Source organism: Oncorhynchus keta, chromosome 29 (genome assembly GCF_023373465.1).
Source record: "Oncorhynchus keta strain PuntledgeMale-10-30-2019 chromosome 29, Oket_V2, whole genome shotgun sequence".
Taxonomy (NCBI): Eukaryota; Metazoa; Chordata; class Actinopteri; order Salmoniformes; family Salmonidae; genus Oncorhynchus; species Oncorhynchus keta.
In genome coordinates this window covers 9,062,297-9,086,584 of record NC_068449.1, presented here as the reverse complement: position 1 = coordinate 9,086,584, position 24,288 = coordinate 9,062,297, and the positions used below count along the sequence as shown (strand labels likewise).

General features: G+C 43.6%; 1 protein-coding gene across 5 annotated transcripts; it reads left to right on the top strand.

Moving 5' to 3' along the window:
* Window positions 1–81: 81 nt before the first annotated feature.
* On the top strand, window positions 82–23,926 carry LOC118362272 (lysine-specific histone demethylase 1A). Of its 5 annotated transcripts, XM_035742479.1 has the most exons (21): window positions 82–178; window positions 999–1,050; window positions 1,608–1,907; window positions 2,144–2,318; window positions 2,434–2,567; window positions 2,865–3,036; window positions 5,473–5,579; window positions 5,862–5,943; window positions 7,098–7,192; window positions 8,166–8,183; window positions 8,576–8,718; window positions 9,472–9,562; window positions 9,696–9,830; window positions 11,442–11,515; window positions 13,743–13,854; window positions 14,385–14,517; window positions 14,617–14,804; window positions 19,279–19,393; window positions 21,291–21,418; window positions 21,679–21,825; window positions 22,821–23,926. In XM_035742479.1, the coding sequence occupies exons 2-21, from the start codon at window positions 1,006–1,008 to the stop codon at window positions 23,004–23,006; spliced, it is 2,580 nt and encodes an 859-aa protein (XP_035598372.1). In that variant the 5' UTR covers window positions 82–178; window positions 999–1,005; the 3' UTR covers window positions 23,007–23,926. The 5 variants fall into 5 exon arrangements, with proteins under 5 accessions (XP_035598372.1, XP_035598371.1, XP_035598369.1 ...); XM_035742478.2 differs by lacking the exon at window positions 999–1,050 and having other exon boundaries at window positions 102–178; window positions 2,147–2,312; XM_035742476.2 differs by lacking the exon at window positions 999–1,050 and having other exon boundaries at window positions 102–178; window positions 2,147–2,318.
* Window positions 23,927–24,288: the final 362 nt, after the last annotated feature.

The window sequence follows — 24,288 nt, the reverse complement described above, 5'->3', positions numbered from 1 at the left end:
TATTGAAAAAAAATCGTCTCTTCCTTGGTAATTGACAATGTCCAAAACCAATCATTGCGTTCACGAGCTTTTAGACGGTCTCCTCCTTAACCAATATGATGATAGTGAGGGGCGGGTCATATCATTCAACGGGAGAGGACGAGTTGTCTTTGTGTTGACAAATTGCGAAGATCTAGAGGTAAAATGATCATATTATGCATATAGCTAGTTCTGTTTTACTTTTCATCTCACGGCCCAGTATCGCATGAATAGTGAAATGCGATATTATTTTATAGCGTAGCTAGCATGTCATTGGAGTGCAATGTTTTCACGGACACGGGTAACGTTAGCTAGTTGCTAACTAGCTCATACAGACCCAGTTCATCTGCTGAGACTCATTGTTAGCCTGCTAACGTTAGCTAACTAGTTAGTTATCCACATACATCGATTCGTTTGAATCCGATGAGGGTAGTACAACACAACACCCGGAATATCGACCTTGTTAAGTCAGAGAAGCTAGCTAGGTAGTAATAATGTCAGACTGGGTTTTATAAGATGGTTAGCTTGCTAACCGTAGCCATACAAATGGCTTGCTAGCTCGACTGACTGGCTGCTGTACGTCGACATGTTTTTTTAGTTACGAAAAAGGCGAATGGTTGAACCAAGTCATGTTAGATAGCTAGCTGGCCTAACTACTAATACCAACGGTTGTTTTTCTCTGCATGTTTAAAATACAATTACAATACCTGAAGTAGTTAGCTACCTAAAAATAGCTAGATAGATACATGGCTAGTTAGCTAAATTGCTAACTCCTAGTTAGCTAATACAACTGGAGATCTTAATTTATTAAGGCTAAGTTCATCGTTAGCTAGATAGAACCTTCTAAGGATGAACTTAGCCTTAAGATGCCTTTGGTGAACCGGGCCCAGGACTGATTGGCTGGCTGGGTGGATTTAGCTAACTATTTCTCAATTTCTGTTGTTCATGACCATATTTCTGATTCTGTCTTTATTTCTTAGTGTTTGAATGGATATTACCAGGTGCCCGGAGAAATGGTTAAAACAAGACAAGGTTATTGTGGCGTCCTCTTACATTTGTCATCATGCATATCTGTCAACGCATCTAGATAGTAATGCAGTACTTAGGCACGCTAACGTTACAATTCCCGTGACTAGCAGGTGCATTTAAAGCTCCAACAATACACATTATATAAATGTATTTAGCTAGCTGTTATGGAGTTGTTCAGAACACTTTTTCATATTTTTTTCATCATGATATGGATATTATCCATGTAGAAAGTGAGAATGTGAATGCATTTAATCAGACAAATAAAGTTATAAAACCTGAAATAAAAATGTAACATTCAGTTAGACTGGGAAATGTTAGTTGAGCTGGTAAACTACAAAATTATCTAATTAAAACATTTGTGAACAGCTAGTCATTTTCATTTGCGAAATGCAGCTAATATGCAACTTCATAGCCGTTTATTATTTTTGATCACACCACAATGGATCAACGTTGTAAAAAAACTAAAACACTGGCCATCCTAGAGCATCACATCACCAACGGTAACTCTAGAGCACCGAATGGATTTGTCTCATGCCTATTTTTGTGGTTCCACTTTCCAGGAGAGACCTCTGTCTTCCTCCATTATGCTGTCGAGTAAGAAGTCGGATGCAGGTACCTCTTCTTCCGCATCTTCCTCCTCCTCGGCGGCAGGGGGAGCTGAACGGGCCCCTGAAGCCCAGGCTACTGCCCAGGCTGGGGCCCCTGCTTCAGCACCAGGCCCCATGGAGATCAAGAAGAAAGAGCGGGCCTCCCCAAGCGGGGAGCCTGGCGGACCCCCGCTGCCCCACCCTCCCGGCCTCGGGGGTGTGGACCCAGACACGGCCGAGGGCCGCAGGACAAGCCGTCGCAAGCGATCAAAAGTAAAAAACCTATTACTCCTGTCCCCCCCTATCTTAGAGAGAAATAGAATAAGTCACTACAAACACATGCCTAGACCAGGAGCACAATGAATGACTATTGAGAATACAGCAATCTTTGTATGGCCATCTAATTAGTGGTGAACAACACCAGAGGAACACAGGGAGCTTGACCTTTGACCTCATCTCAGGTGAGCCGGAACATGGTTTTAATGGAGCGTTTATTGTGCCCATTGTTGCAGGTGGAGTACCGCGAGATGGACGAAAGCCTGGCCAATCTGTCTGAGGACGAATACTACTCGGAGGAGGAGCGCAACGCCAAGGCAGAAAAAGAGAGAAAGCAGGTGATCCCACCGCCGGCTCCGCCTGTGGAGGAGGAGCCGGACAGCGAGCCTGAGGAGCCTTCTGGTGAGTGTGAGTCGGACTGTGCGAAAGTGTGTGTCTGCGAGCGTGAATGTAACATTGGGCAGCGAAAGGTGTGTGTGTATGTGTAAGGGCAGGTAGTGAGTGTGTGTTGGTGGTTTTTCAGGCGTGGAGGGAGCTGCGTTCCAGAGCCGCCTCCCACATGACCGCATGACCTCCCAGGAGGCCGCCTGCTTCCCGGACATCATCAGCGGGCCCCAGCAGACGCAGAAAGTGTTCCTGTATATCCGCAACCGCACGGTGAGAATTTTATCTATTTGAATTTTTATTTAACTAGGCAAGTCAGTTAAGAACAAATTCTTGGCCTAGGAACAGTGGGTTAACTGCCTTGTTCAGGGGCAGAGCGACAGATTTTCACCTTGTCAGCTCGGGGATTTGATCTTGCAACCTTTCGATTACTAGTCCAACGCTCTAACCACTAGGCTACCTGCCGCCCCATATGCACACGCGCACTGCATTAACACGACTTGCTTCATTCTGGAGAATATTGTACATTTTGGGCTTTGGTCTGAAGTAGTGGCGAATTCTCCATTCTAGCTCCAACTTTGGCTCGATAACCCGAAAATCCAGCTGACCTTCGAAGCCACAGCACAGCAACTTGAAGCGCCATACAACAGTGATACAGTGCTGGTGCACAGGATACACAGTTACCTGGAGAGACACGGCCTCATCAACTTTGGCATCTACAAGAGAGTCAAGCCTTTGCCAAGTGAGTATATTAGCTTTCCACTATCTGCGTGATACATAAACTTTATGTACAATGCCTACACTCATTTAGATATGTGCATATTAAACACACCAGTGGTACTTATAGGTATTTAGGCATGCATATACAATGTTTTCCACAAGCACATGGAGTAGCCCGACAAAAGAGAAAGTAGCCGCTCAGGGGGGGGGGGTTAAGACATCAGGGGTTAAGAGATTTTTGCTGAACAAGTTTTATTTTGGTGTCCTCTGGTACATCCTAATGCTAGATTGTATTTTCAATCAGCAACTATCAAATGTTCATTTTCTCAGCTATCTGCAATACAGGGATGATTAAAGAATGAAGAAGGTGTTTAACATAAGCTTTGCTACACAGAAAGCAGCAGTTGATTACTCCATTGTCAGCACTTAGATTTAAATCAGTAGACCTTGCATCAATATCTGAAAATTCCATATATGTATCATTAGGTTTTAAAACAATTAAATCTGTTTTCTTTTATAATATTTTGGACCAGTGTGAGGTTCTTTCTCCGCTAGCCTACCTATTGTTTCTGCAGTAAGGAGGATTCACCATCTGCATCTAATGTTTTCATAATTTATCTGTAGATAATCGCCAAAAAGCCTACCGGTATGCAAATGAAGGAGCCAAATGAACAGCTCTCTTACCGATTCAATTCAGTAGGATACTGACTAGTCCCTCACTTTAACGTCACTGTCTGGCAAATCCTGATGCACTTTATATGGAAAATACAAACAAGATTTAGTTGTCCCAATGCGATACAGTGGATATATAACTGCATTGTAAGATTTATGAATGGGAAGGTTGTAGGAGATCGACTTCATTCAGTCAGTTCAACACTTTTTTTATAAAACGAGTCAAGCTTGCTGTTTGTTAATCGAAGCTCAGTATGTAGCCTTTACGTCACCACTTCATGGCTACATATGAAACATGCCAGAATCCAATGTTAACTGTTTTTCCTCACTGGCCTGGTCGGTCCAGTTGGCCAAAAATTTCTACAGGTCCGGACATAGTGTAGTTCTTAAATGCATTGGGATCATGCAGGGCCTATAGGTTGGCATGTTTTCTCTCTATATTCAGCTATTAATAGGCTACATTTGGTTATTATCAAATGTATTTAAAAGTTGTGTAATAATTTAGCAATGCAAGTCATTAGTCGATTCATTAGATTAGCTTTGTATTAATTACCTTGTTTTTGTTTGTGAAGTATGTCATTTTGAGAAGATCTGAAAATAGGACGCTGCCCCTTTTAAGACTGAAGGTCCAAAAGAGAGATTGACTTTGTTCTCATTTACAACTGCAAACTGGCCAAGATAAAGCAAAGCAGTGTAGCAGTGTCCATTATTGCAATTAGATGTGAGGTAAAATAGTTTTTCTTTATCCTTATTATAGTAAAGGAAACGGAGCAGCACGTTCTCCCATAACGAACAAAAGTCATCAAGAATATTAACAATTATAAAACTATGAATGTTTTTCCATATTTATTTTTACATGTAGACAATGCCAAAATAAATGCAAAACTGTTTCTGGATGGGTAATATTATGGATAATTCTGAAAGAGACCTCTTTGACCTTGTTAACAAGCGGGTATTTGTATGGTAATAAACATACTTTTCCCCCAACAGATATTATTGACAAATGTATTCCAGTAAGTTGTGACGTAAGGAATGGATAAAATATCCCTTTGAAATAAAGCACGTATAGATCTGTTGTTCTGAGGGAGCAAGGAGAAACACATTTTCCCTATTGGAGAGTCAACTGGATTAAGCGAGGGTAGGTCAAGAAGGTGAGGTCTGGTAACACCTCTAAACAACATGAGATTTCCAGATGGAATAGCATCAGACTATGGCTAACTCTATAGGTGTAACAGGGATATTGTAACAAGATAAAAATGCCTCGTGAAATTAAGTATATTTTTTTAGCAATGTGTGTGTCAAAATAACTTATGTGATAGGGATGGAAATTGACAAGGACCTATCGATACGATTTTATCACGATACATAGATGCTGATACAATATGTATTGCAATTCTCAGCATTCTATATGTGTTGCGATTCAATACTAATTTTATTGCGATTTAATTTTCAAAACGTATTGCTCACTATACGTCTGTTGCAGAGAGACAAGATGGTATTATAATGAGTTTTGATCAGTCAGGGAAATAAAAATGCTGAAAACATGTTGACTCACTATTTAAAAAGAACATGGAGAACAAGCGATGGGATGAGGAATACCCGTTTTGGCTCAGGTACAGATGGCTAGCTAACTAACGCTACCTTGCAACAAAAAAAAATGATACTTGGAGCCAAAGCATCCATTTAATATCGGTCAAAAATAATATTGCGATATGCAACTATCCATTTCATCCCACATCACTATGATGTGATTGCCAACCACTCTGGTTCTCCTGTGTCCCTGCAGCGAAGAAGACAGGGAAGGTGATCATCATCGGAGGGGGTGTGTCTGGGCTGGCAGCCGCACGGCAGCTGCAGAGCTTCGGCATGGACGTGACCGTACTGGAGGCCAGGGTGGGTCAACAGCACATTGCTTGTCAACAGAGCTCAATAACCGTAGAAAAACAAATCATTATTATTGGACAAGCTCAGAAAGTTTGTTTCACTCCGCCTCCGATGGATTTCTTCTGTTTTGTGCTAATTGAACACAACCACAACCCATTAGCTAATACACTGAACTGACCAGTAATATATTATTTTCAGCCTTGTGTCCTGTTTTGACCTGGTGTAACAGCTAATGGTTAAGGTGTTCCTCTTCACTATGGTAATTGTGTCATATGGTTATTGTCTCCTCAGGACCGCGTTGGGGGGAGAGTGGCCACCTTCCGGAAGGGCAACTATGTGGCTGATCTGGGGGCCATGGTGGTGACAGGACTGGGTAAGGATTACAGTTACAAAATTCTGCTAACTCTCCCAAAAAGACCATGTTTTCCAGAAATCCAGATGGGAAGATCCCCAGAATCAGTGGGGAATAAGCAGGAAATCCAGATGGGTAGATCCCCAGAATCAGTGGGGAATAAGCAGGAAATCCAGATGGGAAGATCCCCAGAATCAGTGGGGAATAAGCAGGAAATCCAGATGGGAAGATCCCCAGAATCAGTGGGGAATAAGCAGGAAATCCAGATTGGAAGATCCCCAGAATCAGTGGGGAATAAGCAGGAAATCCAGATTGGCAGATCCCCCAAAATCAGTGGGGAATAAGCAGGAAATCCAGATGGGAATATCCCCAGAATCAGTGGGGAATAAGCAGGAAATCCAGATGGGAAGATCCCCAGAATCAGTGGGGAATAAGCAGGAAATCCAGATGGGAATATCCCCAGAATCAGTGGGGAATAAGCAGGAAATCCAGATGGGAAGATCCCCAGAATCAGTGGGGAATAAGCAGGAAATCCTCCAACTGGGATTTTTAGAAATTCTGGGAAATTTTAATGGAGTTTTGCAACCCTAGTAAGGATGAACCAGAGACGTGCATTTTTTTTTGACACAAACAATTACATACATGTACAGGTGAGGATGTAGATTATTGAAACTAACTTTAAACAGTCATTTCCAATTTTCCTCATTCCTCTCACCTATTATCAAGGAACAATTTACTCTGAAGTATCTATTGACTTCATGATACCGCTACTTTGAATTTGTCAATGTTCCTGTTAGGACAGCTTCTCACCAGCAGAGGGTGGTGTTGACCATTTCAATGTCGTCTATAATCAAATGTAGTCTGAATAAATAGGACAGGAGAGGCAAAAACAATACTTGTTCACCACTTTTCTCCAGTTTCTTAAAAACGATACAAAAACTACTAATGAATATCAGGACGATGAGATTCCTAAGATGTGTTTTAATAGATATCAAGTTTGTTCATATTCAGCTTGTTGTGTGTTCATAATATGTACACAATATATATCATCAAGTGATCTGCCAGGCTAGTAAACAGTGACATGCCTTGTAGTTGAAATGGATGAAATGGAGGCTATGTGATGGTTCTATGGTTGTGTAGGCCTATATTCTGATGTTCTATCTGGTGTGTTCTAGGAGGGAATCCCATGGCAGTGGTCAGTAAGCAGGTCAACATGGAGCTGGCCAAGATTAAACAGAAGTGCCCTCTGTACGAAGCAAACGGTCAAGCTGTGAGTGCTGCATCGCTAACTATTTAGTTAACTTACTTTGCATTATGAGGTTTAGGCCACGCTCCCCGTTGATGCCAATGAACTGCAGTTGAAGTGGAATGCCTGTGTGTAGATATGACAATACATTTTGGTGTAATGTTCTATGAGGCCTACATTGGCGTGTTGGTGTCTCGTGCAAGCGTGCTCGGTTTCAGCAGTTTAAATGTCTGCTTACTCCAGATGCAACTTTCTACCATTGGAACCTATTACCATTGGAACCTACTGCTATTGTACACATCACTATTTGGGTACATCACTATTTGGTTCTCGTTCCTCTATGTTAACTTGCTCCATTTGTTATTTGTGCTGAAGATGTTTAGATTTTTATTCAGGACACAACTATGTGCTGTGTTAGCAGGGCCCTTCACTTTGTCTGCAGTGTGGATTCAGTTAGCCGCTTAACAGGGTGGATTCAGTTAGCGCTTAGCCTAGCATTGCCCAATAGCTCAGCCCTCTCCAGGTTGAGACCGGACTCTCCCAATGTAATACTGTTAGACTGGAAATAAACAGCAGTGTCCTTTCTGAATGATAATTTTCTCCCTCCTCTCTGTCATGCAGCGGTACGATGTTTGGGGTTATTTTCAGGCCAGAGTTTTATTCATTGGGGCAAAACACCAAAGACAATTTAAATAAGCCTTTCTTATTAGACATGTTGAGGTAGTCCCTCCCTGTTTCAGTCCATTTTCTTCTGTTTTGTACCTAATGAATATGACAAAGTTCACACAGGTGGTAGACATGTGTAAGGCTTCTTCTCACACCACGTGCAACTGTTTTCCTTTCCTGCAGGGGACGCTAATTGTCATTTTCTAGTGTATGTAAATCTGTTCAATGTTAAGTTTGTGTTTTGTTTATCTAATTTGTTATTTCTTTGACCCCTGGCCTCAATCCCTCCCTTTGTTCACCTCCTGGTTCATCTCCTGGCTGACTGCTAAAGGGCGAACGATGCACAAGTGTATGTATTGTTTTGGGATTGTTTTACTACATGATAACATTGTTCATCTATTGTTAATAATTAACGTCAAATCTGCTGTCAGTTCCCAATGAAGCAACGGTGTAGTAGACCGTAATAGAACTGGGTCTGTTCTTGAGTGTGTCTATGGTTCAATTGGCTGTAGTATGTTTGTAGTCAGCTATTTTTTTCCCTTCCAATCCGATACCTTAATGGTAAACGATACTTCCTTTAGGTTAATTTCTTTTTGCAGAGAAAATAAGGATTGCTTTCTAAATTGGATTGCCCTCCCTGCTGACTTCATGTTCATGATTGACCTGAAATTGTTAGTATCAAATGTTGTAATCCTATGGGTGATTCTTAACATGTCATTGTATGAATGACTGCTCCCCCAGGTGCCCAAGGAGAAGGATGAGATGGTGGAGCAGGAGTTTAACCGTCTGCTGGAGGCCACCTCCTACCTCAGCCACCAGCTGGACTTCAACTTCCTTAACAACAAGCCTGTGTCTCTGGGACAGGCCCTGGAGGTGGTCATTCAGTAAGTGTTTGGCCCTTTGGCCAGGTCATCTCAATTAACCCAGAAATAAAATCTTGGACAATTTGGTGAGCTGCATGATTTAGTTCTGGGTCCATACGTGTTAGAAATTGGGAGTTTTCTTCACTAATTTCACCACATGTGCGAAGCAGTTCAAGTTTAAGCACCACTTTCACCCAATCCTGATATACCCAAATAATCGTCAAAAACCCAAACCCTACGCATCCCGTAGCGATAGATTCTTCGGATTACGTGCTGAATCTGCCCACTAGAGATTAACGGCCAAGCAACTTGTTCAAATTCTGTGATAGTGGTTGTATTTTGTTTCTCATTTGAAAAAGTATCCCTCTTTCTCAATGGCACATTATTATCACTGATGTGTTTGTTTGTCTGGTAACGTCCAATAGGCTGGGGTGTTCGTTTGTCTGATAACGTCCAATAGGCTGCGGTGTTCGTTTGTCTGGTAACGTCCAATAGGCTGCGGTGTTCGTTTGTCTGGTAACGTCCAATAGGCTGCGGTGTTCGTTTGTCTGGTAACGTCCAATAGGCTGCGGTGTTCGTTTGTCTGGTAACGTCCAATAGGCTGCGGTGTTCGTTTGTCTGGTAACGTCCAATAGGCTGCGGTGTTCGTTTGTCTGGTAACGTCCAATAGGCTGCGGTGTTCGTTTGTCTGGTAACGTCCAATAGGCTGCGGTGTTCGTTTGTCTGGTAACGTCCAATAGGCTGAGGTGTTCTTTGTCTGGTATCATCCAATAGGTTGCAGGAGAAGCATGTGAAAGATGAGCAGATAGAACACTGGAAGAAGATAGTCAAGACCCAAGAGGATCTCAAGGAGCTGTTGAACAAGGTGACCATGAGAGCCACTATCTCAGGTCAAAATAACAACAAGAGTAGCTTGCTTGTAGATGTACTTTGTCCCTCCTTTTAATATTTCTTCTCTTTTGTATATCTACCTTTCTCGCTTTCCCTCATGTCCTCAGATGGTGGGTACCAAGGAGAGGGTCAAAGAGCTGCATCAGCAGCACAAGGAGGCCAGCGAGGTCAAGCCCCCAAGAGACATCACCGCTGAGTTCCTGGTCAAGAGCAAGCACCGCGACCTGACCGCACTCTGCAAGGTGAGACCACAAGTCAACCACTCACATTCTGTCACACCACCCTACAGTAGAGGCAGAGTAGAGGTACAGAGGAAGGATAGATGAAAATGGATTAAGGGATGATTGATAATGGTGGTTTTTGAAATGGATAGGAACAAAATGCGATTGAAATCTTCATCACCTCAATTGACTTGTTCCATACAAATGACTTCAGGCTGCAAGCAGTTAATGACACATTACTTTGATTACTGTCCTGTTTACTTATTTGTTTTTCCAAAACAAACTAATTCCATTCCTCTGTGGTGTGGTACTTTCTCGACTCACACACCATGTGGATAAGCTATAAATCTAACAGCTGGAGTTGTTAGCAGGAGCAATCATCTATTTCTAGGCTCCAGACACAATTTGATTCAATTAAAGGCGTTATGAACGTATGTGTTTTGAATCACAACTATTTTAAGCCACTTTCATGTGATTATCAGAGTATGTTTTCTGTGGACTGGAACTCCAAATAGCAGCTTGACTAGTAGAATGGCCTGCAGCTACAGTAAAGGCCTAGTCTCTCTACCACTCACTCTTGAATTACTTTCCATCAACTCATAAAGACTTTCCATTGTCATTTTTGTGGTTGTTATGTAGCAAGGATCTCCCCCATTCAAGTATTTTCTTCATTTGAGTAAACTGATTTGCAAGGCGAAATATAGAGACTAATGACTAAAGACTGCTGCCTGTCACACTATGGCTGCGTTTACACCGGAAGCCTAATTCAGATCGTTTGCCCAATAGACCAATTAGTGGAAAAAGAATCTGAGTCGGACTGCCTGTTTAAACGCAGCCTAAGAGCTTTAACAGAAATCATGTTAATGTAACAAATGGAGAGATTGGATTTGGGCCATTAAGCCAAGGACAAAGAAGTGTACTTGATACCTAACTTTCACCTAAGTCCAACTTTCATTCAGCCTCCTATTGACATCAACACACGACTAAGTGAGAATTAGACTTCAATAGAATGTTAGGATAGAGACGAAAAAATGCTATAAGTTGTGACAATGGCATTAGCTCTGAGCAAAACAGACCGTTTCAGCAGCATGTGTTTGACTGGTCTAATGCCTTGTCTGGTGTGTCATTAAAGCCACAGATAAAGCTTCACCTCAGACGTGTACTTTCAGGAGGAAAGTTTAAACACAGCTGCTGTCTGAACTTGTCCACTGCCTCGGTCGACTGCCTCCTGAAAAAGCCACTTCGAAGGCGTGACTCAGGCCGGTCTGTCTGGTTGGAAATGGTCCACACACACACTGAGAGCGTGTTTGATACACACGTAGAGGCTAGGTCATGGTCGGGGAAGCCTTGGGCAGAAGGTTGTGGGGTTTTCGTTTTAGTTGGGCATATTTTTTAGGCCGTGTCAGCCAGCTGGTGGCTGCAGGGGTAAGTGGTGAAATTTGGATAGGGTGAGTCAGCCCGTTTAACTGACTAAGCTGCTGTCCTTCCTACTTGACTTAGAACCTCCTTTGGGGGTGTATGCAGCGCAGAACATACACCCCGCTGTTTCCCTTAATATCACTTAGCGTACAGTACACACACACACACACCTCTGTATGTCCCGCAGTGTTTATACCTTGCTGTCTCCTGTAGGAGTATGATGAGCTGGTGGAGTCGCAGGTCAAACTGGAGGAGAAGCTCCAGGAGCTAGAGGCCAACCCACCCAGGTAAACCTTTAACCCCTGAACTCCAGTGTAAAGGCCTGTTGTAGAACTCCAGCGTATTCTTAAGACCTCTTAAGGATCGGACCCGTTTTCTATTTTTTTTGGTCCATCATATTTGAAACACAGAAGGCCATAATATAATATTGCAGTTTAGGATCAATTTAGCAGTGTGTGCAAAGTTTCAGATTGATCCAGTGAAGCATTGCAAAACCTGACAAGATTTTGTATCAAGTCTTCCCAAATGTGCCGAATTGGTCAATTGACACATTTTCAAGTACTTAACTATAGAGATCATACAAAAATGATATGGTAATACAACATTTAAGTTTACACACTGCCAGGAATGTCATACATGATGGATAATTAGCTTATACACAAACTATCACACATCTTGATGGCCGTGGGGGGTGGGTGTAGAGCTAGAGACAGCAGGGGTTCAAACTGGAGAACCCAGTTCCTACATTTGAATATAAAAATAGATTTTATCAAACAAAACTATGCTACATTTTTATCTCTGGGACCCTCAGGATGACAAATCAGAGCAAGATTACTGAATGTAAGTACATTATTTACCTTCAGAGGTGAATGTATCAAACCAGTTGCCGTGATACGTGTTTTGTTGTTGTGCAATCTCCTCAAACAATAGCCTGGTGTTTTTCAACGGTAATAGCTACTGTAAATTGGACAGTGCAGATAGATTAACAAAAATGTATGCTTTCTGCCCATATAAGACATGTCTATGTCCTGGAAGGTTTGCTGTTACTTACAATGTCATGCTAATCACATTAGCGCATGTTAGCTCAACCGTCCCGGTTTAGGGACACCGATTCCGTAGAGGTTTAAGCGTGGGTGTGCTCTAGCCTGGGTGCCAGGTTGTTTCTGCTCTCTTGCCAGCTCTTTATGGAATTGTCATGCCAATGTTTGGCTTTACAATGACATTGGAGTAGGCAAGAAGTACAGACGGATCAGGGAGCGGGCTACAGACGGATCAGGGAGCGGGCTACAGACTGATCAGGGAGTGGGCTACAGACGGGTCTGGGAGAGGGCTACAGGCGGGTCTGGGAGCGGGCTACAGACGGGTCTGGGAGAGGGCTACAGGCGGGTCTGGGAGCGGGCTACAGACTGATCAGGGAGCGGGCTACAGACTGATCAGGGAGTGGGCTACAGACGGGTCTGGGAGAGGGCTACAGGCGGGTCTGGGAGCGGGCTACAGACTGATCAGCGAGCGGGCTACAGACTGATCAGGGAGTGGGCTACAGACAGGTCTGGGAGAGGGCTACAGGCGGGTCTGGGAGCGGGCTACAGACTGGTCTGGGAGCGGGCTACAGACGGATCAGGGAGCGGGCTACAGACTGGTCTGGGAGCGGGCTACAGACTGGTCTGGGAGCGGGCTACAGACGGATCAGGGAGCGGGCTACAGACGGATCAGGGAGCGGGCTACAGACGGATCAGGGAGCGGGCTACAGACGGGTCTGGGAGCGGGCTACAGGCGGGTCTGGGAGCGGGCTACAGGCGGGTCTGGGAGCGGGCCACAGGCGGGTCTGGGAGCGGGCTACAGACTGATCAGGGAGCGGGCTACAGACGGATCAGGGAGCGGGCTACAGACGGGTCTGGGAGCGGGCTACAGGCGGGTCTGGGAGCGGGCTACAGGCGGTTCTGGGAGCGGGCTACAGACGGGTCTGGGAGCGGGCTACAGACGGGTCTGGGAGCGGGCTACAGACGGGTCTGGGAGCGGGCTACAGACGGATCAGGGAGCGGGCTACAGACGGATCAGGGAGCGGGCTACAGACGGATCAGGGAGCGGGCTACAGACGGGTCTGGGAGCGGGCTACAGACGGATCTGGGAGCGGGCCACAGGCGGGTCTGGGAGCGGGCCACAGGCGGGTCTGGGAGCGGGCCACAGGCGGGTCTGGGAGCGGGCCACAGGCGGGTCTGGGAGCGGGCCACAGGCGGGTCTGGGAGCGGGCCACAGGCGGGTCTGGGAGCGGGCCACAGGCGGGTCTGGGAGCGGGCCACAGGCGGGTCTGGGAGCGGGCCACAGGCGGGTCTGGGAGCGGGCCACAGGCGGGTCTGGGAGCGGGCCACAGGCGGGTCTGGGAGCGGGCCACAGGCGGGTCTGGGAGCGGGCCACAGGCGGGTCTGGGAGCGGGCTACAGGCGGGTCTGGGAGCGGGCTAGATGTGTTCGTATCCATCCTTTCTTTATCTAACCCTCTGATATTCTCTCCACAGTGACGTGTACCTGTCGTCCCGGGACAGACAGATCCTCGACTGGCACTTTGCCAACCTGGAGTTCGCCAATGCCACACCCCTCTCCACCCTCTCGCTCAAGCACTGGGACCAGGTACACTCCCACTCATACTCACTCATTAAAGGTTGACTTAGCGAGATGAGTTGCATACTAAAAGTAAACACAATATCGGGTGAATTTTGGCAACAGCTAAGAGCGTTGAAGCTCGAGGCTAAACTTGTCAGCTCTTTTTCTCCAGTAGCTACCAGGTTGTAGCAGCGTGAAGCGCAGATACTGTGTGACTGTGAGAGCAAAGGATTGAATCACACGCATCTCATTATCTACGGTGCTGCTCATTGCAACGTCATCTTGCTGAGTCTACCTTTAAGATTTCTTCTTGCCCTTCCACTAACCCAATCTGTCTTGTCCTGGCACTTCTCTCCTAGTAAGCACATCCACACTAGATCAGATGATGACATCAGTATGCACTGATAAACTGCTATTAGACACCAGGTCCAGTTGAATCTAGGCCATTCAAACCACCAGACTAGTCTCCATAAACCACACATAACTGACATTGAGCCCGTTTGAATGTTTTCTAGTCCCTGTAAACCATATATTTTCTCCCTCCCTCTCCTGTCCAGGACGACGACTTTGAGTTCACAGGCAGCCACCTGACAGTGAGGAACGGCTACTCCTGTGTCCCTGTGGCTCTGGCCGAGGGCCTGGACATCAAACTGAACACTGCAGTACGGCAGGTCCGGTACACAGCCTCCGGTAAGTGTACAGGATGTGTGTGAGTAGCTGTCTCTGTTTGTCAATCTGTGTGTCTTGTTTATGTGTGTTAAACTAGACTAACCATGTGTATATCTCCAGGCTGTGAGGTGATAGCAGTCAACACGCGCTCCACCACCCAGACGTTCATATACAAGTGTGACGCGGTGCTGTGCACCCTACCCCTGGGTGTCATGAAACAACAGCCCCCCGCCGTGCAGTTTGTCCCCCCCCTGCCCGAGTGGAAGACCGCAGCTATCCAGAGGATGGGCTTTGGAAACCTCAACAAGGTACAGGACACCCCTCCAATTGGCGTTGTAACACTTTGCGTCTCTGTTATGTTTGGTGTTTGTACTGAGATACAAGTCCTTTGGGAGTCTTGCTGCTAAAACAAGGTACTGAAAATCCCTCACTGGGGTGCTGTGACATCTTGTGTCTCTGTTGTCTTGGTGTGTGTGTTATTTTCGGTGTTTCTACCCATCTGGACTGAGATGGATGGAATACTCATTTTGCAGTCTTGCTGCTGTGTCCTTGAAGAAGGAACTTCAGTGAGAAGCCTGCTGCTGTAAAAATGGATGTGTACAGATAAAAAGCCTCTTGGCTCACTTGATACAACACTACCTGGAAGTGAAGTAAAATTCTGATAATCTCTCCCGCTGTTAAGACATGTATTTCACTCATTCAGTCACCCTATCAATTTACATGAGCATCTTTATTCCATTGTATCAAGCATTATTCAGCCTGGGGGTTTTGGACATCGTGCAGAGAACAATATTATTATGCCCCTGCACCACTCTCCCCTGGTTGGAGGACTTGTTGAAAAACGGAAATGAAATATATACAGTGCCTTGCATAAGTATTCACCCCACCTTGGTGTTTTTCCCTGTTTTGTTGCATTACAACCTGTAATTTAAATTGATTTTTGAGAATTTACAATGACGTTGTCGTGGAAATTCTACACAGGGACACTCAAAGTCAACCTTAAATGAATCATTCTTTATTAACAGCATGCTGGAGATGCATAAAGTACCTGTCTGAAGTGAGCTCCGCCAGGGCAGTCCCGTTAGGTGTCTGTGTAAGCAGTATATAAGACGGGTTATATTTGCATGATTTAGCTTATTCATCATTAATGTTTGGTTTATGCATGTGACTGACCAATACCTCACAATACCTCTCTCCAAGCTGAGACCTTGAAACTGAAATATCCCTTTCGTTCTCAAACAATGTTCTGGGCGTATTGCCAGATTGCAGATACTGATAGTGAGGATTCCCTCCAAGGCACGATCAATCAGTCACATGCAAGAACACAGTCGAATTGGTTATTAGAAAAGCACAAACATAAAATGTTTCATCACAGCATGCTCCCTCAACTTAAGACTTCTGTGGCGTCGTGTGATGAAACTGGACATTTTAATGCCCCCAGCACAAGGTGCATCTATATAATGATCATGCTGTTTAATCAGCCACACCTGTCAGGTGTAGGAATTATTTTGGCAAAGGAGAAATGATCCCTAACAGGGATATAAACAAATTTGTGCACAAAATTTGATAGATTTTCCATACGCATAAAAGGCTAATTTCTAAGGTGTTTTATTTCAGCTCATTAAACATGGGACCAATACTTTACATGTTGTGTTTATATTTTTGTTCAGTGTATCTAAAAAAATGAATTTTAACAAAATGTAATTTTGACATTATGGGGTATTCAGGCTGTAACACAACAAAATGTAGAACAAGTCAAGGGATGTGAATACTTTCTGAAGGCACTGTGGATATACAGTACCAGTCAAACGACACACCTAGTCCAGGGTTTTTCTTTATTTTTACTATTTTCTACATTGTAGAATAATAGTGAAGACAAAACTATGAAATAACGTTAAACAAATCAAAATATGTTATATTTGAGATTTTTCAAAGTAGCCACCCTTTGCATTCTCTCAATCAGCTTCACCTGGAATGCTTTTCCAACCGTATTGAAGGAGTTCCCACATATGCTAAGCACTTGTTGGCTGCTTTTCCTTTACTCTGCGGTCCAACTCATCCCAAACCATCTTAATTGGGTTAAGGTTGAGTGATTGTGGAGGTCAGGTCATCTGATGCAACACTTCATCACTCACCTTCTTGGTCAAATAGCCCTTACACTAAGCGTAAACCAGATGGGATGGTGTATCGCTGTAGAATGCTGTGGTAAGCATGCTGGTTAAGTGTGCCAGACAATGTCACCAGCGAAGCACCATCACACCTCCTCCTCCATGTTTCACTGTGGGAACCACACATGTGGAGATCATCCGTTCACCTACTCTGTGTCTCACAAAGACACGGCGGTTGGAACCAAAAATCTCACATTTGGTCATTTCGTGGCCCAAGCAAGCCTCCTCTTCTTATTTGTGTCCTTTTAGTAGTGGTTTCTTTGCAGTAATTCAACCATGAAGGTCTGATTCACACAGTCTCCTCTGAACAGTTGATGTTGAGATGTGTCTGTGACTTGAAATCTGAAGCATTTATTTGAGCTGCAATTTCTGAGGCTGGTAACTCTAATTAACGTATCCTCTGCAGCAGAGGTAACTCTGGGTCTTCCATTCCTGTGGCGGTCCTCATGAGAGCCAGGTTCATCATAACGCTTTATGCTTTTTGCGACTGCACATGAAGAAACTTTAAAAGTTTCCCAGATTGACTGTCTTTCATGTCTTAACATAAGGATGGACTGTTTCTCTTTGCTTATTTGAGCTGCTCTTGTCATAATATGGACTTGGTCTTTTGCCAAATAGGGCTATGATCTGTATACCACTACTACCTTGTCACAACACAACTGATTGGCTCAAACGCATTAAGAAGGAAAGAAATTCCACAAATGTACTTTTAACAAGGCACACTTGTTAATTGAAATGCATTCCAGGTGACTGACTACCTCATGAAGCTGGTTGAGAAAATGCCAAGTGTGTGCAAAGGGTGGCTACTTAGAATAATCTCAAATGTTATTTCATAGTTTAGGGTTTTATTATTATTCTACAATATAGAAAATAGTAAAAAAAAAAATATAAGAAAAACCCTGGAATGAGTAGATGTCCAATCTTTTGTGTGTGTGTGTGTGTGTGTGTGTGTGTAAATATATATACCGTAAAAAAAAAAAAAAAAAATGGACTGGACTCCAAGTGTATCGGCTCATCAATGAATCACTCCGGTCTTAGTTCAGACAAAACCATCTTTCCCTTCTATTTTACTGATGTCTTACGAGGGTCTTGAACCTCTATTTGGACCATTTCTACAGAGATTGCCTCTTAAAATAAACACTTTACCTAAGAGTATAATCATATTTCCCATTGATTGATTATAGTTTTCCGGATCTCCTAACAGTACTGTTTATAGGTCCATGTGAACACAGACATTATGACTTAACAACCACTCCTTGACCTGATGCCAAAAGCAGTACCAAAAGAGATGATCTATTGATTCTGTTCCCTCATGGCAGTCTGCACAGAGCTGACTGTCCAAAGCTCCATATATTAAGCATTCCTTTTGTGGTGAGAATTTTATACAATAGTTAAAATGGAAAAGAACGGCTCGATGCGTCACTTGTAAATCAGTTCATAAATCCGTAGCCATGGTATTGGGACCTTTAGACTTGTTCCCAACTGTCATGGATTTTATGCAGCGTAGTTGTCAAACCTATCGACCTTAACTGATACATTTGAGGATTTATACTAGTCATTTTAAGCCATGGATGGTTTTTCATTGGAGGCAGACAAAACCAATTCATTACTTTGAGCAATTGCCTCTTCCATTTTTGTGCCAGAGCTGCGATGAGTTGGTTATACACCTCCATACACCTTGAATTGCTGGTGTAACACTTTCACAGTCCTTATTTACGATGTCCTTCATAAACATGATACCTCCCTTAGACATTTGTATTAGTACATTGGATTTTAGCCATATTATTTGCTCTTTTATTTGTTCTACATTTTCTGAAGGATGAAATTGGAATTGTAACCAACTCTTTATGGCTTCCATTTAAAATAAAAAGTACAAGGTTACCTCTCTCCCCAACACAGCTATTTATCCTGCTTTATAGCAATTCAGGGAGAGAGGAATGTGTGCGGGTGAGTGAGTGTTTTGGAAATCTGTTAGTGATCAGATAAGAGTCCTCCCCCACTCTCTCTCGCTCCTCTTCTTTTCTTCCTGAGCCCTGATGTGCATCATCTACTGCAGAGTTTCAATCTGCTAATTCGGCTGCAGCAGAAAATGCGGCATTATTATGCAATGAGACCTTTTTGTGGCACCTCGTGGCCACCAGAGGGAGCTCCGTCTCTGGATCACTTGAATGGAGCAATCTGCTTCTAATGACAGCGTTTGCATATGAAAAGATTATTGTGCGTGAAATGGGTCTTAAACAACTTCTCACAAATATAGGACAGGCAGTTGGAACAATAGAGATTTATATAATTCAGTTGGGTTTAATACTGTGGGTCAGAACGATGTTGAAATGCAGTTGCTCAGACTTCACATTTGGTCCGGTTCCAATTTTCCCTTTGGTGTCTCCTTATAAAACAGTTCAATTCTGATTTCTGACACTCCTGGTTTCGTTCTGATCACTAGTGTCATCAGAAAGGCCTAGAGCTCAGAATTTCCCTCAATCTCTGGCTCCCTGCCCAATTTATTGACTCATTGCTCAACTCCAAACTGTGTCTGGGAAACTGTCCTGAATAGACTGGTATCTGTGGGGTGTATTGAGTCACTCATGCTGATGTATGTTCCTCCCGCCACCAGGTGGTGCTGTGTTTTGACCGTGTGTTCTGGGACCCCAGTGTGAACCTGTTTGGCCATGTGGGCAGCACTACAGCCAGCAGGGGAGAACTCTTCCTCTTCTGGAACCTTTACAAAGGTGAGTAGGGTTGGGTGATATGGACAAAATATAATTTCATGGTCAAAAAATAGTTGTGTTTTTAATAATAATAAGTTCACAATTTCCTGCACTCGTTTGAGAATTTCCACACTGACACGTAGTGCTTCTAGATATAGGCAAACAATCTAGGCCTTTTTTTTTTACCAAATGTTGCAATTGTGATTTAGAGCAAAACACTTGGAATCAAATTCTAAATTTAGAATATAATAGTGGGCACTTTGAATACAGTGTTTGACTTGACAACAAATAAAAATGCCAGGGAGGAGTTATTGTGACAGGGTAGGAACCTAAGTGTTGACAAGTGTTTCCTAGGGGACTCTAATCTTTGGCTACATTGAATGTTTTCTCTGAGCAACTTCATGTAGCTAACATTCTTGCTTCACATATTCGTCTTTGATTTAGAAGATACTGTTGCACAAAAAACATGCACTGGTATTATCAGGCTGTATCGCTAGTTATGTTTGCTCTGACTCAGTACATTTATTAGCTACCTAGTGACTAGTATTAGCTAGCTAACAAGGTTTAGGCCCAACTTATTAAGACGAGACAAACTGATAGTGTAATTATATTAAGAAGCAAAGTGAAAACAGCATTGTTGTCATCAACATTGTTGCATGTGCTGCATTGACCATGCAGACTGAACGCAAGTGTCTCGTGCTCAAGGAAAAACAAATGTGCTCCTTGAGTGTCAGGGGGCGGGGCTAAATCTATGGAAAGCGGCATGGAGAGAGAGAGAGATGACTCCAGTAGCAAAGTCAACTATAAAAATGGACATTACACACGGCATATCACATTTAACAAACCAAACATTGAAATACCATTATAGAAGGTAAAGTAAAAACTCAAACCAGTCCATGTAAAATACAGTATACCACCCAGCCCTAAAGGTGAGCACAGTGAACTAGTCTGTTTTGATCTCCTTCATTGCACTGATCAGGTGAAAGCCAGCCTGATGATAAGCTTCTTCCACCAGGTGGTTTTCAATTGTCAAGTCTTCTCCCGTGGCAGATAAAGGAGAGGATAGATTTATAAGCAACTGAGTTAGACGTTGATATTTGGATATAGTCACACATTGTCTTTTTGACAGAATTTCCTTCTCTAAATTAATATTACATTTTCAATGGTGGAATAATTACTCAATTGTCATCTTTACTTTTACTCAAGTATATCTTAATAGAAAATGACTCAAGTGAAAGTCACGCATTAAAAGACTAAAAGTATCTGGTTTTAAATGTACTTAAGTACAGTGGTGGGAAAATAACTTAAATGTCATACTTGAATAAAAGTAAATGCCATCCATCAAATTCCTCATATTAAGCAAACCACATGGTACACTTGTCTTGCTGCTTGTTATTTACAGACAGCCAGGGGCACACTAACACTCAGACGTAATTTACCAACGCAGTATTTGTGTTTAGTATGTCTGTCATAGCGATATATTGATAGGTTTGTGAATTGGACCATTTAGCTGTCCTGCCTGAGCATTTGAAATGTAACAAGTACTTTTGGGTGTCAGGGAAAATGTATAAAGTACAGATTTTCTTTAGGAATGTAGGGGAGTAAAAGTTGTGGCAGCACGTCGCCTAATGGTTAGTGTTGGGACAGTAACTGAAAGGTTGCTAGATTGAATCCCCAAGCTGACAAGGTAAAGATCTGTCATTCTGCCCCTGAATTAAGGCAGTTAACCCACTGTTCCTAGGCCATCATTGTAAATAAGAATTTGTTCTTAACTGACTTGCCTAGTTAAATAAAATACAGTACAGATACCCCACAAAATGACTTAAGTGGTACTTTAAAGTATTTTTACGTAGTTACTTTACACAACTGCCTTTTTGACAGTGTTACTGCGAAATTGACCCATGTGTCCCCCCCCCAGCCCCCATACTGCTGGCGCTGATGGCCGGAGAGGCGGCCGGCATCATGGAGAACATCAGCGACGACGTCATTGTCGGACGCTGCCTTGCCATCCTCAAAGGTATCTTCGGAAGCAGCGCTGTACCTCAGGTATGTGTGAATTTGCTTGTTTTGTACATAAAAATAGAATAACACTCAATATGGCCGCCACCGGTCCTCCCACCACGTAACGTAAACTTGAATCATAATATCAATTTCTATAGTTGAGTCCTTTCCAACCACCAGTCAAATACATCATGAAGAAATGGTTCATATGTAATTATTCGTGTTGGAACTGTAGTGTTTCGCAACCATGTTTACTGGAATCTAATATCGGTATGGAAACTGTCTTTTCTTTGATGTCACGGCAGCCCAAGGAAACGGTGGTGACGCGTTGGCGTGCCGACCCCTGGGCACGGGGCTCCTACTCGTACGTGGCGGCCGGTTCCTCCGGTAACGACTATGACCTCATGGCCCAGCCCATCACCCCCGGTCCCGCCATCCCTGGAGCATCACAGGTAACACATGGGACTACTAACACATACGATACATTACGAGACCGTTTCCCAGATACAAATTAAGCGCAGTCCTGGGTCAATAAGTACACTCAGTGGAAAATCTCCATTCAAAGTGCTTTCAGGTCCAGGAATAGGCTACTTCTGTGCAGTACTCTGCTTTGTGATTAACCTGTCTGGGAACAGGGAACCCCTCGCCAACAGCCAATGAAATTGCAGGGCGCCAAATACAAATCAACATAAATCAAATTTCTCAAACATACAAGTATTAGGCACCATTTTAAAGATAAAATTCTCATTAATCCAGCCACAGTGTCTTATTTCAAAAATGCTTTACAGCGAAAGCTCCACAAACGATTGTTAGGTCACCACCAAGTCACAGAAAAACCCAGCCAAATATCAGAATTCGATTTTATGTATTTTTGATCATTTTCAATGAGGTTGACTACTTTCAAAGTATTCTTATCCAGAACCACTGGACCAATCGGCACCAACTTTGGTATATTACATCTATGGATGCACATCTTCAAACGCAAGAATCTGTTGCCAGAAGAGTAGTGTTTTTCTCAAAATGGCGGACCTGAGAAATAAGTATAATAATAATGAACCAGATCAAATATGATAAGGTGTCACCATCACTGCTGAACCCCTAATAACACACTCCACTACTTATTTCTGTACTGGCATTCCACTTTTGATTCTGATATAGTGAATGGAGTGGCAAAGGCCCGAACCCGACATTATTTTGCATACATGCATGTTGTCCTTATGAATAAAGAGTGTAAAGCCCAATCTATTACATCATCAGAACCTTCACCTTGTTCTAAGCCAATGAGAACACTGGATATTAGCGCAAGTTTATATTTAAAAAACATACCCGGAACCATCAGAGCCATCAACCATCTCATCCTCCTTAGCAAACCCAAGTCGTTCTGACATGGGAACTCATATTTCTGTGTTGGTTGATATGTTTGTCATTTCCCCCCCTTCGTTCGCAGCCCGTCCCACGTCTGTTCTTCGCCGGCGAGCACACGATCCGCAACTACCCGGCCACGGTGCACGGCGCTTTGCTCAGCGGCCTGCGAGAGGCAGGACGCATCGCCGACCAGTTCCTGGGCGCCATGTACACCCTCCCTCGACAAGCCACGCCGACTGCCGCCCCTCAGCCCTCCCCCAGTGTCTAGAACCCTGCCCCTTTTACCAGTGTCCTTCTATGTTCAAGTGATGTCGGTGACTCCCGCTAACTAAGGTGTAAAAAAAAAATTGCCTGTCATTTTGTGTTAATGTTTAACCACCATCGATGTTACTGGACAAACAAACTGCACATTCCCAAAGGACCGAGCCAGCACCAGTCATGTCTCGGGCACATCTCTTATCCTGCATCGTGCCCCCTCATCCCTCGACAGTCAATGCAGTTAAGTGGAACCTCCAATGGAACTCTCAGCTCGTTTCGTGTCCCTTCCAGCACCACTAGTTAACCATAGTGCTGTTTGAACAGGCTCATGCTAGGATCTGGTTGTTGAAGGTAATGAAAGCCTCTTTGGGAGGACAGATCTGGTTCCCAGTCTTATTCCAGTAGGAAGACACTACACTAGGTGTAATGCTAACCCTGGTCCACTTTATCGTCGCCCAGCCCGGGACTTGAACCAGCGACCTTCCTGTTACTGGTCCACCTCCCTAACATTAAATGGATGGAGGGGCTGAAGAGAAGGATCAGCAGCCAATAAGCCACAAAGGACAGCCAATCACTCGCTGATCCATCCCTAGCTAGCATTAGCACTGTTTCACTCCTGATGTATTTTTCTATTAAACATATTCTAGCTGCTACGATGTTGTAGCCTACAGTGCATTGTATTGATTGTTTTAAGGATAATGTTAGTTGTATGCCTCCTACTGAATAGGACCTGTACCGTGTAGAGTATGATGCATAGAGGAGTAGTGGAGGAAAAGATAAATACTATGACTTATGTTGTGAATGTTTTTGTTACTTATTGTATTTAGCAGCTTGTCTTGGTGTATTTTATTGTCGGCGTCGCATACCCTTTTGATATGTTTTCAACATTTGGGTATACAAATCTAATAAATGCATGTGTGTCCCAAAAAATGGTTTGTTATTGAACAGGTTCAGATAGTACCTCCCTGTTTCACTTCTTCCATTTCATGCCTAGTGAACACAACCCAGGCAATTATGAGTGGAGGAGATGGTCAATGACTTGCTTCCTGTATCCACACACAGAGGTTGCTTTCCAATCATCTCCTGAAGTGTACACACTTTCAAATATGATCTATTAAATTGACAAGCTAGTCGAGGTGACTACTCTAACCATGGAAATAGATGTCAATTATTCAAGGAAGGCAAGAGCAGGTGGGACCATTCTAGCCAATGAGAGGGCAGATAGTTGTGCATGTAGTTCACACATGTAAATTGTTTGTCTCAAAGTTGCCAGAATGCCACATGCATTCACT